This window comes from Vombatus ursinus, unplaced genomic scaffold (assembly GCF_900497805.2).
Source record: "Vombatus ursinus unplaced genomic scaffold, bare-nosed wombat genome assembly UNPS02009824.1, whole genome shotgun sequence".
Taxonomy (NCBI): Eukaryota; Metazoa; Chordata; class Mammalia; order Diprotodontia; family Vombatidae; genus Vombatus; species Vombatus ursinus.
Window position 1 is genome coordinate 9,603,094 of NW_020949602.1, and position 16,995 is coordinate 9,620,088.

General features: G+C 48.1%; 1 protein-coding gene across 6 annotated transcripts in view; it reads right to left on the reverse strand.

The window, feature by feature from the left end:
• Window positions 1–16,995, reverse strand: part of DOCK7 (dedicator of cytokinesis 7) — a 183,281-nt gene that overhangs the window by 62,926 nt on the left and 103,360 nt on the right. For 5 of the 6 annotated variants that reach the window (XM_027852763.1, XM_027852759.1, XM_027852758.1 and 2 more), the window contains exons 16-20: window positions 14,945–15,015; window positions 10,712–10,850; window positions 10,289–10,390; window positions 6,648–6,734; window positions 3,404–3,635 (exon numbers count right to left, since the gene is read on the reverse strand). In XM_027852763.1, the coding sequence (XP_027708564.1) occupies window positions 3,404–3,635; window positions 6,648–6,734; window positions 10,289–10,390; window positions 10,712–10,850; window positions 14,945–15,015 (631 nt within the window). Of the gene's footprint in view, window positions 1–3,403; window positions 3,636–6,647; window positions 6,735–10,288; window positions 10,391–10,711; window positions 10,851–14,944; window positions 15,016–16,995 lie in introns of those variants that run through there. The other variant, XM_027852762.1, reaches the window with a different exon arrangement.

The window sequence follows — 16,995 nt, forward strand, 5'->3', positions numbered from 1 at the left end:
AAAGTTCTTTAGACAAACCTGGAGAGTGTCCTTGTGTGGCTTCTTCTGACCTCCGTGTGAGTTCTCCACAAAACAGTCTTTAAGGCAAGTATATTGTGGGGCATCCAAACAACGTGGCCAGCCCATTGGAGTTGCACTCTCTGCAGTAGAGTCTGAATGCCTGGCAGTTTAGTTTGAGAAAGGACCTCGGGGTCTGGTAACTTAACCTGCCAGGTGATCTTCACAATCCTCCTAGGACAATCTAAATGGAAGCAATTCTGTTTCCTGGCACGGTGCTGGTAGACTGCCCAGGTTTCACAGGCACACAACAATGAGGTCAGCACAGCGGCTCTGAAGACCTTCAGTTCGGCAGGCAGTCTGATACCACTTCTCTCCCACGCTTTCCTCCCAAATACTGAGCGAGCTCCGGCAATACGTGTGTCAGCCTCATCACCAATGTGAACGTCCCTGGAAAGTACATCGCCGAGGTAAATGAACCTACTCACAGCATTCAACACTTCTCCACTTGCTGTGACTGACAGGTGCGCGTGTGGAAGCATGGTGGCGGCGGCAGACGGAGCACTTTGTTTTCTTGGTGTTAATTGTTAGGCCAAAATGAGCATGGGCAGCACAGAATTGATCCGTGCTTTGCTGCATCTCAGCTTCAGAGGCTGCACTGAGTGCACCATCACAGTCTGCACCCTGCACATTAGTCTTGGCTTGCAGCCTTTTCAAGTGAAATAATTTACCATCAGCGTGGTAGCTGACCTTGATGCTGTCTTCAGCCTCACTGAAGGAGTCTGACAATGCTGCTGAAAACATCATGCTAAAAAGCACGGGAGCAAGCACACAGCCTTGCTTCCCTTCACCGGTGACTGGGCATGCACCACATTGTCCGTTATCCAGCACGCTGTCACGGGTCCGATGTCCAATGCCTATGAACTTCTCTGGGCAACCAAATTTTGACACAATTTTCCACAAGCCCTCAAGACTAACAGCATCAAAGGCCGTGGTCAGATCCACAAACATTGTGCACAGACCTCTGTTCTGCTCCTGGCATTTCTCCTGGAGTTGTCAGGCAGCAGACACCATATCGACCGTTCCTGGGCCCTTTCTGAAGCCACACTGGCTCTCAGGTAGATGACCATTTTCCAGATGAAGGATCAGCTTATTAAGGAGGACTCTGGCAAGAATCTTTCCAGCAATGACTGAGAGAGACGCCCCTGTGATCGTCATAAAACAATAGATTTCCTTCACCTTGATAGAGACGGACAATGGAGGCGTCCTTGAACTCCTAGGGGATAGCCTCCTCTTGTCATATAACCTGGAACATTGCAGTCAGCTTCGGTACGAGCAGGGGAGCCCCTGCTTGTAGATCTCGGCTGGAACAGAAGCAGCACCAGGGGCTTTATTTGCCACACGAGAGGAGCCTCGTGGCCTTCAAAACCTCTGCTTCAGTGGGAAGCTCGGCTAGAGATGGACTGACTTCAGCCTAAAGTAAGCGATCAATGGCTTCAGCATTGATTGATGATGGTTTGCTGAGTGCACCAGGAAAGCGTTCAGCCCATCTCTCCAGGATCATGTCCTTCATCTCTACTCAATGTGGCTCCATCAGCACTGAGTAGCTAAGATGCACCATAGGTCTCTGGTTGATAAATAGCCTTCAGGGCATCATAAAAGCGCTTTGGATTGTTATTATGAGTGTGAAACCAAATTTCATCTGCCTTCTTACTGAGCCAAGAATCCTGCATCTCTCTAAGCTTTGCTTGCACTTTTTTTTTTTTTTTTTGGGTTTTTGGTGAGGCAATTGGGGTTACGTGACTTGCCCAGGGCCACACAGCTAATAAATGTCAAGTGTCTGAGGCTAGATTTGAACTCAGGCCCTCCTGACTCTAAGGCCGGAGCTCTATCCACTGTGTCACCTACCTGCCCCTTCTTGCACTTTACTTTTGATGGAATTAAATGCTGTCTTCTCAGAGATGGATGAACTATACTGCTGGTAAACCCTGTGGAGTTCTCGTTTTTCATTTAGCAGTTTCTAAATTTCCCCATACCAATCTTGATGTTTGTGAGTATCCTGGCCCAGATGAGTAAATGCAGTGCTGTGTACCCAGTCTCTGAAAGCTGCCCGCTCCTTTTCTGCTCCACTGTTGCCAACTCTGTATTGACTCAGTTTTCCTTCCAAGTGAGCAATGAACTGTTCCAACTCAGAGAAGCACTCTAATCTGCTGACATTAAATCTTCTGGTGGTTGTCTTGCCTTGGGCCACTGCTTTTATTGAATCTGAATGTTTAGCTTGCAGCAGATAAATCTATGATGGGTCCAACACTCAGTGCCACACATCACCTGCATCACTCTCACATCCTGTCTGTCTCGTTAGATTCTCAAAGGTAGGGTCTGTCTTTTGCCTTTGTATCTTCAGCATCTGACATGGTGCCCAGCATACAGTAGGCACTTCATAACGCTTGTTACCTTGACTTGCCAACCTCTCCAATGCATGTGACACTGCTGATCATCCTCTCCATTGAGTTTTTCTAACCCTCTCCCTTGGTTCACCTCTCTGACACCTTCTCTCCTTTTCAGCCGCCTTTGCTGGATCATTATCCATACTGTAAATATGGCTGTTCCCTGGGCCTCTTCTCTCTCTCTGTCTCTCTGCTCTCTCGGGGATCTCATCAGTTCCCATACATTTAATTATCCTCTCTAGGCAGCCTCGTGATCTCCTGAACGCCACTCCCACGCCACGGACTGCCCACTGGACATTTCAAGCCAGATGTCCTGGACACATCCCAAGTGCAGCCTGTTCAGAACAGGACTCATAGGCTTTACCCCGCAAGAGCCTTCTTCATTTCTGTCCTGGGCTGCCCCATCCTTTCAATCACTTGGGTTTGTAACACTGGCATCATCTCCAACTCCTCACTCCACACAGCCAACCAGCTACCACTTCTCTTTCTACAATGCCCTCTGCATTCGTCACACGGCAACCACCATAGTCATGTGATCAGCATTTATTAAGGCCCATTCTCTGACCCTGTCTTTCCAGCCTCCTCTCTTGCTGAACATGCCCTGGATTTTCTGGTCTCCAGGCATTTTCTACTCTCTCAGTCCCAGAACGTCCTTCCTTTGCCTCTGCCTGTTCAGACCTATCTCATCTTTAAAGCCCAAAGGAAAAGTGCATCTTTCATACAAGCTTTCCCTGGCATCTGATCAGCAAGGTTCTTTCCCTCAAGCCTCAGAGGGCGCTTTCTTATGCACTTATATTCTATTATTTTGTATTAAAATTACTTATCCATATATCCTACCCCCCCAGCCCTAATCCAGAATGTAACTTGACTTTCCCTTGAGGGACGGCCACAATTCTGCCCTCGGCTACCCAAGGCGTCAGCTCATCAGGCTCAGGCCTGCTTACACCGGGGTACATTACCTATCTGGCCGGCGATGACGGGTGGCCGCACAACAAGAAGAATCAGCTTATCAAGCAGCAGGTGAAGAAATCGCACCACTGGCTCCAACTGAGAGGAATTCAAAGCTGAAATACTGCTTTTCAATTCGTTTTCCAAGTTATTTTCCATGATCCTCATGTCTCCTATTCGGACTGGGAACATGTGCTCATCCAGGGCGTTAACCAGAGCAAAGAACTTGTCCAGGTAAGGGTCCTAGAAGAGAGAACACGACAGGAGGGTGACTGGCACTCCGGCCTCCCGGGGCCCCACTGCTGACACCTCCCCGGGGTTCCAGACTGCGTACTCGAAGGCTCAGTCAGAGCACTGGGGAAGGAAGGGAGCAGCGGGCAGAGGCCACTTTGGCACAAGTCCAGTTTAAGCTTCTGAAAGGCAGCTGAAGACACAAGGTGGGGGCAGCGTCAGAGGAGAGAAGGGGGCTGCAGAGGGGAAATCCACGGGTCTTGGCAGCAGGCTGGGTATGAGGGGTCAGAATTAGTGAGGAGACAATAATAGGGAGGATGAGGGGAGGGTTCATGAGCTTCGCTTTACAAATGGTAAATTTAAGAGGTCTACAGGATATCCAGTTTGAAATTCTGCAAGGCAGTTGGAGATAAGAGATCAGGGCAGGACAGGTCGATCTGAGAATCTTCAGCATGGAGACGGTCATTAAATCCATGGGCGCTGATGAGCTCCCCAAGTGAAGTAGGATAGCAGGGGAAGAGATGAGACCATGGGAGAGAGCCCTGAGGGACACCTCTGGTTAGAGGCGTGATCTGGAGGAGAATCCAGCAAAGGAGACAGAGGAGGAGCGGTGAGAGAGGTGGGAAGAGAACCGGGAGAGTCATGTCCTGAAACCCTAGAGAGAAGAGATCCAGCTGGAGAGGTGATGGACAGTGTCAGAGGCCACAGAGAAGGAGGACTGAGAAAAGGCCACCGGATTTGGCAAATAAGACAGACTTGGTAACTTTGGAGAGAGCGGTTTCAGTGGAAGTCAGATTAAAAGGGGTTAAGAGAGCGAGAGGAAAGGGAGGCACCCAGTATAGAAAGCCTTCTCAAGGGGTTTAACCACAAAGGGCAGAAGAGAACTGGGATGAGAGTTTGCAGGGATGGAAGGATCAAAGGAGCGTTTTTTGACGATGGGGAGACAAGAGCATGTTTGCAGGAGGTAGGGAAGGAGGCACAGGACAGGGAGAGACTGAGAAGTGAAAGTACAGGGAGGAGAGAGGCAGGGCAGTCTGCTGCAGGAGACTGGATGGAAGGGGGTCACCTGCACAGGCAGAAGGTCAACACCTAGGACGGGAAATGGCCCGGGAAAGGACTGAGGGGTCTAGGGAGTGGGGGCCACAACATGGTTGAGGAGTAGAGGTATGTAAGAGAAGACCAAGGAAGAGATAAAAGGCCAATAGATGAGGAGGAGATCTCAGAATTCTTAACACGGAGGTGGTACATTTATGGGGCGGTGGCAAGATCCAGAGTATGACCGCATTTTTGTGTGGCTGAGGAGGCGTTGAGGAGTAGAGAGTGGGAGGCAAGCAGGTTGAGAGAAAGTCAATGTGTATATTGAAGTCCCCAAGTATGAGGGCTGGAGCTGGGGAGGAGAAGAAATTGCGAACCAGTTCATCCTCCCACCCTCCGCGGAGCTGCCAGCCTGATGTGCTTCATTCACGCCTCCCTGGGCGAAAAGCCACGACGGCCCCCGCTCGCCTCATGCTCCTGGTCTGATTTCCCATTCCTCTCCCCTGTGAATTCAGTGTTCCTTCTCTCACCTCCATACTTTCACACAGGCAGGCGGCATCCAAAGGCTGGAATGCTCTCCTCTGACTTCTGGGAATCCCCAGCTCATGTGTTGATCCTTTGAGTTGTTAGCTCTCCCTAGCCCCGAGTTACTTTTTATTTATTATGTATACATTTAAATTGGCTCACCCTGGTCCATAGTCTTTCTCCTCGTTAAACTGTAAGCTCCTTGAGGGCATGGACTCGCTTCTTTTTTGTCCTTGCTTTCCTAGAACCTATCATGGTGCCTTGCATTTTGAAGGTGCTGGGCGAATTGACCAGAATTCACAATTCTGCTTATAGATCATGTGTATCCTAAAAGGGAGAAGCTATCTGGGAAAGCATTTCTGTCCAGTACATCAGGCAAACCAATACTATTTTATGTGCTCTTCTGTTGCTGCTCAGTCGCATCTGATTCTTCATGACTGCATTTGGGGTTTTCTTGGCAAAGATGATGGTGTGGTTTGCCATCTCCTTCTCCAGTTTATTTTACAGATGAGAAAACTGAGGCAGACAGGGTGAAGTGACTTGCCCAGGGTCACACAGCTAGTGAGTGTCTGAGGCCACAACTGAACTCACGAAGATGAGTCTTGCAGATTCTAAGCCCAGTGCACTTAGCATGGTGCCACTTGGCTGCCCTTACATAATCTAGGTCAATAATTTTGTCAAAGTATTGCTTTCTTCATTACAAAAGAGTTTCTTTCCAAGGGGTGCATTATTTTCATAATAATATCTCGACAGTACCAGAGATACAAAGTTGTTTGTTTGTTTTTAAACCAGACCCCATGGATTCATCAGTGCCAGTGAAGCGCTCCCTCTACCAAGGCAGACAGATTCAAATTCTACAGCTTGCAATCCTAACAAGTTAAGTCCCTGCGCCACTGAGAGGGTCAGGGCCTTGTCCAGGGTCACAAATCTAGCATACCGACCCAAACTTTGTGGCATGTCCAGGCCTACTGGAAGGAACCACAGGACTGAATTATGGTAACGTTCGCTCCTGCTGTCCACTCAAATTAGAATATCACTTGCTTTCACAGCCCTACGTCAATCAGGTCATTCAAATTTGGGATCAGTAACAAATGTCAGCACATGGGACAACAAAATCAGTAAGAAATGCCCCAGTGGAAACCTCAGTCAATTAAATGGAGCTCATAACCAGAGCCCTTTAAGAGATGCATTTCTAGGGGGCATTTAGGTGGCACAGTGGATAGACTACCCGCCCTGAAGTGAGGAGGACCTGAGTTCAAATCTGGCCTCAGACCAAACACCTGACACTTACTAGCTGTATGACCCTGGGCAAGTCACTTAACCCCAATTGCCTAAAAAAAAAATTGAAAAAAAAAAAAAAAAGAGATACATTTCTTTACACAGAATCCTCTTGTGAAATCTCCTCATAAAGGAGTCTTGTAATGATGCAAATGAAATCTGATCACAGATTCACTGCACACTTACCTGGGTATGAACAGAAGACGCAGCAACAAGTTCCACATTAAAAACACCCTTGTGGTTGTCTACCCACTTCATTCCCGGGAGAGGCACCTGTGACGAGTGAACAGAGAGATCCTCAGCTAGGCTGAAAATACGTTCCACATGAACTATGTCTGTTAACGACTAATCCAGTCTGCAAAATCCATAATCCACAGCACAGCACAGCACTCCATCTCCCCACCACACGTCTTTTCACTGGCCATCCCCGCCACCCGCTCCCGGGCCTGGCCATGCCCCCTCTACCTCCCTCTGCCCCATGGCTTCCCTCAAACTCCATCTAAAATGCCGCCTTTGACAAGAGGCGTCATCTCCCCATCACCTGCCCCAGTTGTTCTCATATTGTGTGCCCATCAGAATGGGGGATCCTTGAGGGCAGGACTATTTTTACTTTTTTCTGTATTCCCAGTACTTAACACAGTTCCTAGTACACAGCAAACACTTAATAAATGTTGGGTGACTGATCTAAGCCAACAGATCAGTGGGGGAAGAAAAGAGTTATGAGAGTATTGGCCTATCAGCTGGTTGGCACAAGGACATTTAGAAAAAGATTTTATGGGGCAGCTAGGTGGAGCAGTGGATAGAGCACTAGCCCTGAAGTCAGGAGGACCCGAGTTCAAATTTGGCCTCAGACCAAACACCTGACACTTACTAGCTATGTGACCCTGGGCAAATCACTTAACTCCAACTACCTCAAAAAAAAAAAAAAAAAAAAAAGATTTTGCAAAGACAGTGGGAGTGACTTGCTTGGTGCCTGTCATTCTGATGGGAGAAAGACCACGGAAGCAAAGTGGCAGTGGAAATGATGGGCTCATCTCTAAATGGAAACAGGCAGTCGGGAGGGACACTGAGGCCCTGGCAGCCAAGCAGCCGGAGCGGGAGAAAACCCAAGAAAAGGGGGCGTTCAGGCCGAGCCACACAAGTGATCCCATAGCCAGGACGTCTGCAGCGACCCCCGACCCTGAGGACACACGGAGAGCTCTCCTTCGGGTGGCAAGGTGATCCCCCAGTGTAAGTCATCGCAGACCTAGGACTACCGAAGGAAGACAAAGTCGACCACATGTGTATCACGACTGTATTTCTTTAAATCGTGTTCTATGTTTTAGAGGACTCAGCGAGCTGAGTTTTCATTTTCACAGACAGCACGCACTTAAAATATACAGAAAACCATCTATCTTCTTAGTATGTCTGAATGTGTTACCTATAATTTCTATACTTCAACATTGACGGCATTTATCTTTTAAGACACGCTGAAATTTTTTATTTAAAAGTACTTTTGTAGATTTCGTTGATATTTTTTGCTTTCATGGCATTTTTAAATACATCCTTTCCCTGTGCCTCACTCCCTGCTTCCAAGACTTCTCTTATAACAAAGAAAAATAGTCACCAAAAACAACCGACGCATCGGCCAAGTCTGACAGCGTGCACGATACTCTGCACTCCCAGAGGCCCGCCTCTTTTAGGGAAAATGGTGAGATATATAACCTCACCAAGATCTTCACTGGGTGTTAGGATTTCACAGCAGTCTGTTACTAGAGGCAGCTCGGTGGCACAGAGGCCAGAGCGCTGGACCTGGCGTCAGGAAGATCTAAGTTGACATCTGGTCTCAGACCCTTAACTGCGTGACCCGGGGTAAGTTATTTAACCGCCTTCTGCCTCAGTTTCCTCATCTGTAAAATGGGGATAATAACAGCACCTCCCTCCCAGGGTTCTGATGGTGGTAAAATGAGATAATACTAATTCTTACCATCATCATACTTATTATTTCATTTTGTTGTTCTTTCAGTTTAAGATATGCTTGGATTCTTAACCCCCAAAACTCTGTGGTTTCACCCCCCCATAAAATGGACAAAGATGTCAAAGAATGGAAATCCTCGATGTTGGGAGGACTGTGTAAAGATGATCCAGACTTTCCTGAAAAGTTTGGAATCGTGTGAACAAAGTGTCTCAAATGTCAGAAATGCCGAGATGCCTGGCCACCCTACAGAGCCGTCCGAGACAGAAGCCGGGGCTCCTGGAGCGTCGTTCATGACAGCAGAGCACGAAAAATGGAGCCTCGGCTCATCCAACTATGAGAGAGAAGGTGATGGAACAGAAGAGTGCGGAGGAGGGTGGGAGCCCTCTCGGCACAAGCCTGCGCAGAGCGAAGTGAGTGGAACCAGAAGGGGCACAAGAGGAAATGAAGAGGAGTAGCCATGCCCGTTCCGGGAGAAAAGGAAGAAAGGAGACAAGCACCTATTAAGTGCCTGCTGTGTGCCGGGCACTCTGCTGAGCAACTTACGAACATTATCTCACCGGGTCCTCACAACAACCCTGGAAGGCAGGTGCTATGATGTGCCCATTCTACAGATGAGGAAAGATGAACCTCTTTCCCTTCTCAGCAGAGGAGGGAAGCAGGGCCTAAGGTGCAGAGACTGTGTGTACACACTGTCACAACTGGCTGATGGGATTAAGTTGTGCTAAACTTTTTTTTTTTAAGTTCCTTATAACAATGGGTAACATTGGGCAGAGAATGATGGAAAAGGAAATGAAAACAAAACGTATCAAAATAAAACTTTCACAAGATAAGCTTAAATCCACTTTGCCAACTGACTCCCTTTCCTCTTGAGGAGGTTGTGAAAACAAAGCTCGTGGGATCAGAAGCGGGCAATGATCTGTCCTGCCATTTGAGCGAGTGGGAGCCAGGCCAAGGCCTTCAGACTCGCTGCTGCCCAGCAGGGATGGGTCCTCCTGACACACTGAGGAAAAGAAGACGTCCTCAGCCTCCCTTCCTAGAGCTGCCTAAGCACTGCCCGATGCCGTCATGAGTAACGTGAGAAGCTCCTTAACGATATATTTCGTATTGAAGGCTCTTGTGATGAACTATGTGTTGGATGAGAAGCTCGGGTCTAAGGGAAGAGGAGTCTACAAACTCACTTCCTGCAAAGGGGTGTTCCCTGGAAATTAGACTTCCGTGAACGACTGTTTTATTGTTACATATTTTCATAACGATTCATTTCAATTTTGGATCAATCATCAATGAACGGGACTTGTCACTGAGCTTCTAGCTACTTGGCCCTTCCTGGTTTATCTAACTCAGAAACACACAAACTCCTAGGCAGGCAGCATGGGAACCAGAAGGATGCCTGGAGTAAATCATTTTTTACGGTTCTCTTGAGCTGGAGTTTTCACAGACTGTCCACAGTCTATGTCTAGAGACATGAAGCCAGCCCGTGGCCTTTGCAGGCAAGCCAGAGCAAAGCTGTGGCACATCTTCACTTTGCAGGAACGCTTCCAAGACGAGCTGAAGGGCGGGACGACGGGCCTCCCATCAGCAGCCTGGCTCAGTGCTGAAAAACGCACTGCAGAGGTAAAGGGTCTGTGCATTCTGGCCACAGAAACTCCCTGAGAACCTCTGCCCAGGAAGGAATGGAAAGGCTATCATCCCTAGCAGCAGAGGGAATGCACACGCAAATGAAATCACACACCCTCCAATGATTAAAATATCGTTTTGTTTCAGAATAGGACCCATCTCAGTAAACCAGCCAAACGGAATTTTTTCCCATATTTTCTGTGGATTTTTACTTCTTCCTTAATTTCTCTAGAATGTCAACATGAGATATACTGACCTCAGGAGAGAGCACCGAATAAGCCTGTGGTGGCTTTTCCAGGGAGACGGGCAAGCAGAACTGACCAGTCTTCAACCGCCCATTCTGAAGCATTGGTATCCACTTTAAAGGAAAGGGAACATTACCTTAGATATTGGTCTATATTAGAAAAGACCCCATGTATGACAGAATATCACATGGTACAAAGAAGACGTCTTGGTCTGACATTCTAAGCTGGCTCTCCTCGTACAGGAGCCTAGAACATGGTAGGTTATAGTCATAAGAAGACTCACGACCATGCAAAACAGAAATCTTTTTCTTTGTAAAAACAGGAGCTGCTAGAACCATGGTATTTACATCCAGTAATAGCCTAAATTTTATAATTATCACCGTATAACACTTTCTCCTTGTCAGTGGTTTATCCACGGCACGGAGCATGCTCACCGTGTAGCCGACTGGAGTCTCCAGGGGCGTGTTCTGCTTCTGCTGGCAGCTAACGTGATAGAAGGTGAAAAGCAGGTGGTGATGGTCCGTTAAGGTGGCGGGAAGCTTCACTTTGATCTCTTCATGGAAATCTGGGGACCTTAGCAGAAAAAGAAAGAAACTTCGATGAAAAGTCAGCGATACGGCACAAACGCAACGTCTACTTTAAAGTCACTCCTGGTCATTCACATAGTTTATAACAATATTTAAGTTGATATGCTGATCTCAACACAATCAAAGGACACAAAAGGAAAGACACTTTCTTGTAAATAGACATTTCACTACTAAATTTTATTCCTACAGCGCTTTAGCCTTCTGAAAATTAAAACAAACAGAACACTGCAATTTAAAAATTATTCCTCAATGGCCCTTTCATAAAGAGGGGAAAAGAAGCTGTATATTCACTGTGTCCTCTTTTCTTTCGGAAGATGGAAAGCATCATCACACTTGGATCTGTGACACAAATAGCTTCCTGTGATTATTGTAAACTAACTCTTCCTTCTACAATGACCAGTTTAAAGGAAACAAACCCAACCACTCTGTGGGCCTTCCAGTTTACTCTTGTTCTCAGGTGCTGTGGTAATCACAGGGATTCCTGCTAAGCCCCTACAGTGACTGGCACAGGATTCTGTGTCTACAAGTAGCAGCTTGGGATGTCTTTGAAGAAAGCCTTGTTGACCTCCACGACACTTAGATTTGAGTTTAGAGCTCATCCTGAACATTACGGGCCTAAGGTTCAGAATCATTTCACTCTTTCACTCAAGGGTTACACACAATCAAACTGAGGCTACTATGGACTTGAGTAAGACTTCTGGTCCTAACTGACCAATGCCCATCAGCTCCCACACAGGAACATCTACATGTCCTTATTCTACCACGTCTTGTTCCACTACTGGCTTCAGGTGCTTCCATATAAAGCTGAACTGGGAAGGAATGTGCTTGAGCAATTCACTAGCACCATCCTGAAAGTCCTCACTGGCCGAGGATGCCCTTCATTCCCAAACTGGCATTTCTCCACTCCAGATAACCCTCATGCTTTGCTTCCTCCACTCCAGCTCCTAAGCTGCTGAGCATTCATGGAAAATGGTCATGTATTCAAACTGAGTATACCTGCTACAAGTCTACCGAACTTCACACCGGCCAACCCTCCCTGCGGTGGCTCGGCAATCTTTCAATTCATGTCAACAAAGACTTACTTATGAAGCACCCACTAGGTAACAGCCATTGAACCAGCCCTCACCTTACGAATTCTTCTGTTCTATCCATTTATCTCCTCCCTCCATCACTCCCCCATAACGTTCCAGGCCTCTTCCTCTCTTTTCCACCCAACTCTAGCTCTGGAACCAACATGCACCAGAAGTAGCCCTAGTATCTCACTGCCCGGAGGTTACCTGGAGTAGTAGCAACCTGCACACCTGCTCCCCCAGAGGGCAGCCCACCATTCTTGCTGCAGGGCAGCCCTAAAGCTAGACTCTGGATCCCATTTCCAAGACTTTGTTCCAATCATCTCCTCTCGTGGATATTCAATTTCTCCCTCTGTTGTCTCCTTCCCATGCTTACAAACAAGCTCAATTCTAATGAAGCTCTCCCTTGACCTTCTTACACCACTCAATCCATTCATCTCATTCTCTTTATAGAAAAATCTTCCTGAAAACAGGGTCTGTGCCTGCTGCCTATACTTTTTCATCTTGCAATCTGGTTTCTGCCCGTGCTCCTGCCCTCTCCTCCCTCTGCTAATCACGAGATTCGCTGGCCTTCTGTCGGTCCTCATGCACGTCTTTTTCCTTACACACCCTCAGACACGGATACTAAGAAGTCAAATAGAAGGCTAACGAGGGTAAGTGTCATAATTAAGGCAGGTTACAGGGGTTCAGAGAAGGGTCCAATCAGGAAAGAATGTGTGGTCTCTGAGATGGGTCAGCGTGTTCAGATAGAATTCCGACACATACAGGTGGTCAATTTGGGCAGAAGAAACAGCTTAAGCGAACAAGTGGAGGCAGGAAAGCCCAATGCCTGCCTGAAAGCAGAACCAAGACACGGTTCACTTCAGCTGAGATACACAGAGGGAGACACAGAGGGAAGAAACAGGAGAGAAGGCTGGAAGGGCAGAGTGGGAACCAGATGAGGGAAACTCCTGAATATCCAGCTAAGGATTGTGGGCAAGTATGAGTGCTGTAACTTGGAAAGATGAGTCTGATAACAACACCCTGGAGAGACCAAGTATAAAGAAGCTGTGTGCAGGGCACCGCTCCAGAGCCTCTTGTAAGGGTTAGTCTAGACAAGAGGCAACGAAGGCCTGAGTCGGGGTGCTGGCCATGGGAAGAGAAAGGGGGTGGGACACACTGGATCCTTCTGCCCATGAATAGAGGAGGTGGAGGAGAAAGGAAACAAGGATGACCCCAAAGTAAGGGGTGGCAGAAAGGTAAAATGAATGGAAACCAGGAAGCCAGACACACATCTGCTGGCACAGACACAGAATGAGGAGGCTCTGGGATAGTTTGCATTGCAAGGGCTGCTAGGACACACAGGCAATGGCTCGGCGGCTCAATGGTTAGAGCGCTCGCCTTGAGTTCAAATCCTGCCTCAGACACTGACTAGTTGTGTGACCCTGGACGAGTCACTCTGGCTGCCTCAGTTTCCTCATCTGTCAAAAAGGGATGATACTAGCACCTACTCCCAGGGTTGCTGTGAAGGCCAAATGAAATTCCCACTTTTTACAGGAAGCCTTTCCCAATCTCCCTTAATGCTCTTTGGTGCTGTTGTTCTGCTGATTATTTCCAGTTTATTCTGTCTATAGCTTGTTCCTACACTGTCATTTGCACATACAATCTCCCCCATTAGATTGTGAGCTCCTCAAAGGCAGGGAATGTTTTTTGCCTTTCTTTGTATCTCCAGAGCTTAGCTCGGTGCCTGGAACATAGTGGGTGCTTAGTCAACATTTATTGACTATTTGTAAAATGCTTTGCAAACCTGAAAGCACCATGTAAATGCATCTACTGGCCATTAAGATGTCAGATAGGCGGGTGGCCCCTTGGCATGGTGAGGCAGAGGACACACAGAGGTGAGCACTGGTCCCTAAGAGAATGATTAGAAGGAGCATGAGGACAGAAGCTGAAGACAAACCCATTTTCAGCAGGCTAGGAGACGCTAACCCAGGAAAGCAAAGTGACGGAGAGGTCAAACAAGACGGTGGGGGGGGGTTGATGAGGAAGGACAGTGACTCTGGGGACAGACAGGGCAGGCACCCTCTTTCTGTGCTTCATGTCTGGATGTGAAAGGGAAGACCTGAGCTCTGAGAAGGAGCGGGGGAAGAAGGAAGAGCAAGTCTGAGCCCAAAGGAGAGTCGAGGGGATGACGTCTTGGAAGGGTTTGCATAGGAGGGAAAAGGCACCATCAGGGAACACAGGAGCTGGAAGAGTCTAGAAGTCACGAAGGCCATGCTGAGAACTGCAGGGCACATTCTTCTTGGGGACATGAGGTGGGCTGATAACAGGGGAAAATGCCAGGGTGAAAAGGAAGATTTAGGAAAGTCCGTCTGTACTCAGCGGTCTTGCCGCTCCCCCCAAAGCAGAAAGTCATTTGGTGAGATGGACCAAGGGAAGGCAGGAAGAGAGGAATCAGACTCAGAGGTGGGAGGGACTCTGGGGGCCACTGAATCCACTTTCACCATTTTACAGGTGAAGAAACTGAGGCAGACAAAGGTGACTTGACCAAGGTCACATAGCTAGGAAGTGTCAGAGTTTGAGCCCAGGTCTTTCTGACTCCAAGGTCCCCACTCTATCCAATGCACCACACTGTCACTTGGAGGGAAAAAAGACTATAAAGGATTAGACACATTGGATATGAAATATCTGACAGGCAGTTAACTAGAGATGAATAAAAGATACGATCACGGCATCCAAGGTCCAGCTAAGGTCAGACAATTTGAATGTGGAGTGAACTCAGTAAGCACAATGTTTATTTCCTCCAGCAATACTCAGCCACCAGAGTTTGGGATTCAAAACTGCCATGTGGGATAAAAAGAGTCAATGCATACCTACAGGAAGAAAATCACAAGCATGACATCAGTTCTCTAGAACCTGGCACACGCAATGAAGCACAACATACAGAAAACACAGGAAAGGCTCGATAATCATGTCAATGAGGAAGTACTTGGGAAGGGGGACTTTGAAAGAAATCATCTGAATTTGGTACCTGTTATGATACACTACAGCTGTGTAGGCTTCCTTTGAAAATTCTGAACAGCTGGATTTGCCAAAGATGACCTGGAACGAATAACAGTGCGTTGTTGAAACTGCGTCATCACAAAGCTGAACGTTTCACGGTCACGTGGGAGGAACTCCTGGTATCATAGCTGCGGGGCGTGTGCCTTGGTCAGCAAGGGGCCTACTCACAAAACTCATTAATAAAGTCGTGTTCCTTCAAATGTCTGATCCAAGGGCGAGTTACAGATTCACCAAAAATTCTTCAAGTCTTATTTAAATCTAATGAGGGGCAAGAAACTATTTCCTCTTTTCTTCATATTAAATTTCATTATGAAAGTAAGTTAGAATTTATATAAATAAATGTATAGGTTTGACTAGATAGATGGCCAATTCCAGTTCTCCAGTGCTGTGACTCTATGAAACGCTGAAATGTGGCCTCAATTTGAGGATGAACATTCCCTGCTTTGGTGAAGTAACGCTGAGGTCCTGAGCCTAAGTAACAGTGTTGTCTGGACTAAAACATGCACAAACTGGTAGGATAATAAATGACAAGAAAAATTCTCTTGGGAGCCCATTAAGTACAAACACAGCCATGCGGGGGGAGGAGGAGTACTACAAAGAGCAGGGAATGCTGAGGCAGAAGACCAGCCCCTGAAATTCAGAGGCCACGGGCCGCTGGGAAGAGGCTGGGATTCCACGTCAGGACGAGCTGGATCCAAGTCACGCAACTTTCCTGGTTTGCAAAATGAAGGAACTGGACCAGATGACCTCTCGGGTCCCCTTCAGCTCTGGGACCTGGGTTCAAGTCCTTGACCCTGCCTCTACGAGGCAGTGGAGCCTAAATTTCCTTTACTGCAAAACGGGAGTGATCCTACTTGTACGGTCTCATTCCGGTTAACCTGAAAACTGAACGAGGGGCCGGCCGACGGGACGCGTCCCTCGTGAAGTCACATACACAACGTGCCCCCCGCGTCCCCTCGTGTCCCTGCACCATCGGCAGGGGCTGGGTTGGTGCCCGTGAGCCAAGAGGTTCTGCTCCAGGGAAGCGCCCAGCCAGGCCTCATTCAGATGGAGACACAGACTGTTCCGTGCGTGTCCGTTTCTCCCACCAGGGGCAAGCCCTGGGCACAGACTCGAGCCTCTCCGTAAACCGATGGCCACTTACCTCCCCTGGAAACTGTGAGTATCTACAAACTATCCTGTGACAGGCTAGAGAGGAAAAGGATGCCACCAAGCACCATGATTTACAGTGGGCGTCCAGCACAGCCTCTTCACTGGCAGGCCCAGAGGAGAAGGGACAGGACAGGCTCCACATCACACGGAACATGGCAGAGCGGAAATGCCAACTCGGGCCCTCTGGCTCCTGATCCTGCCTCCCCCACGGCTTCCTGGGTTGGGAGCACTCTGAGAGGGCACTGCTAACGATGACATGATAACACCACAGAAAAGGCTTCAACCCACAAAAGCCCGCGGGCAGCCTGGGCAAGCACTAGGAGCCCTACTTTACAGATGAGGAAACTGAGCCACAGAGAGGTGACGGTCACACAACTCAGAGGCAGAAGCTCCAGAAAACGGAACTCACACGCAGGTCCTCGGCATAACATTTTCATTGGTACGAAAACTATCACGTCCAAAATCATGAACACAAATTACACATCATTACAATGCCATTAAATGTTTATACCCCTTACGCGTATGACTGCTTGGCTACAAAGTGGCGAGCATGCCAGGGCCCATCCTACCACGGTCACACACTGCCAGGCAATTCTGAATGACCTTCTCCTACTTTGAGGGTTTAACACTTGTAGGATTACCGCCCATGGCTATAAAGAGACTCCTTCACCCTGGAGCTCTCACCAACACACATTTTCCTAAGCATTTAAGCTAACTTAGACACCAAAATCAATAGACTTTCTAGTGACAGGATTTACCCACAGACACATGAAGATGTGGGACGGTTCCCGGGCCCTGCCCACGGCACGTTCTCCGGGAGAGTCTGTCTAGCACGGAGCGGTCAGCACCTGCTTATCTACGGGCCCC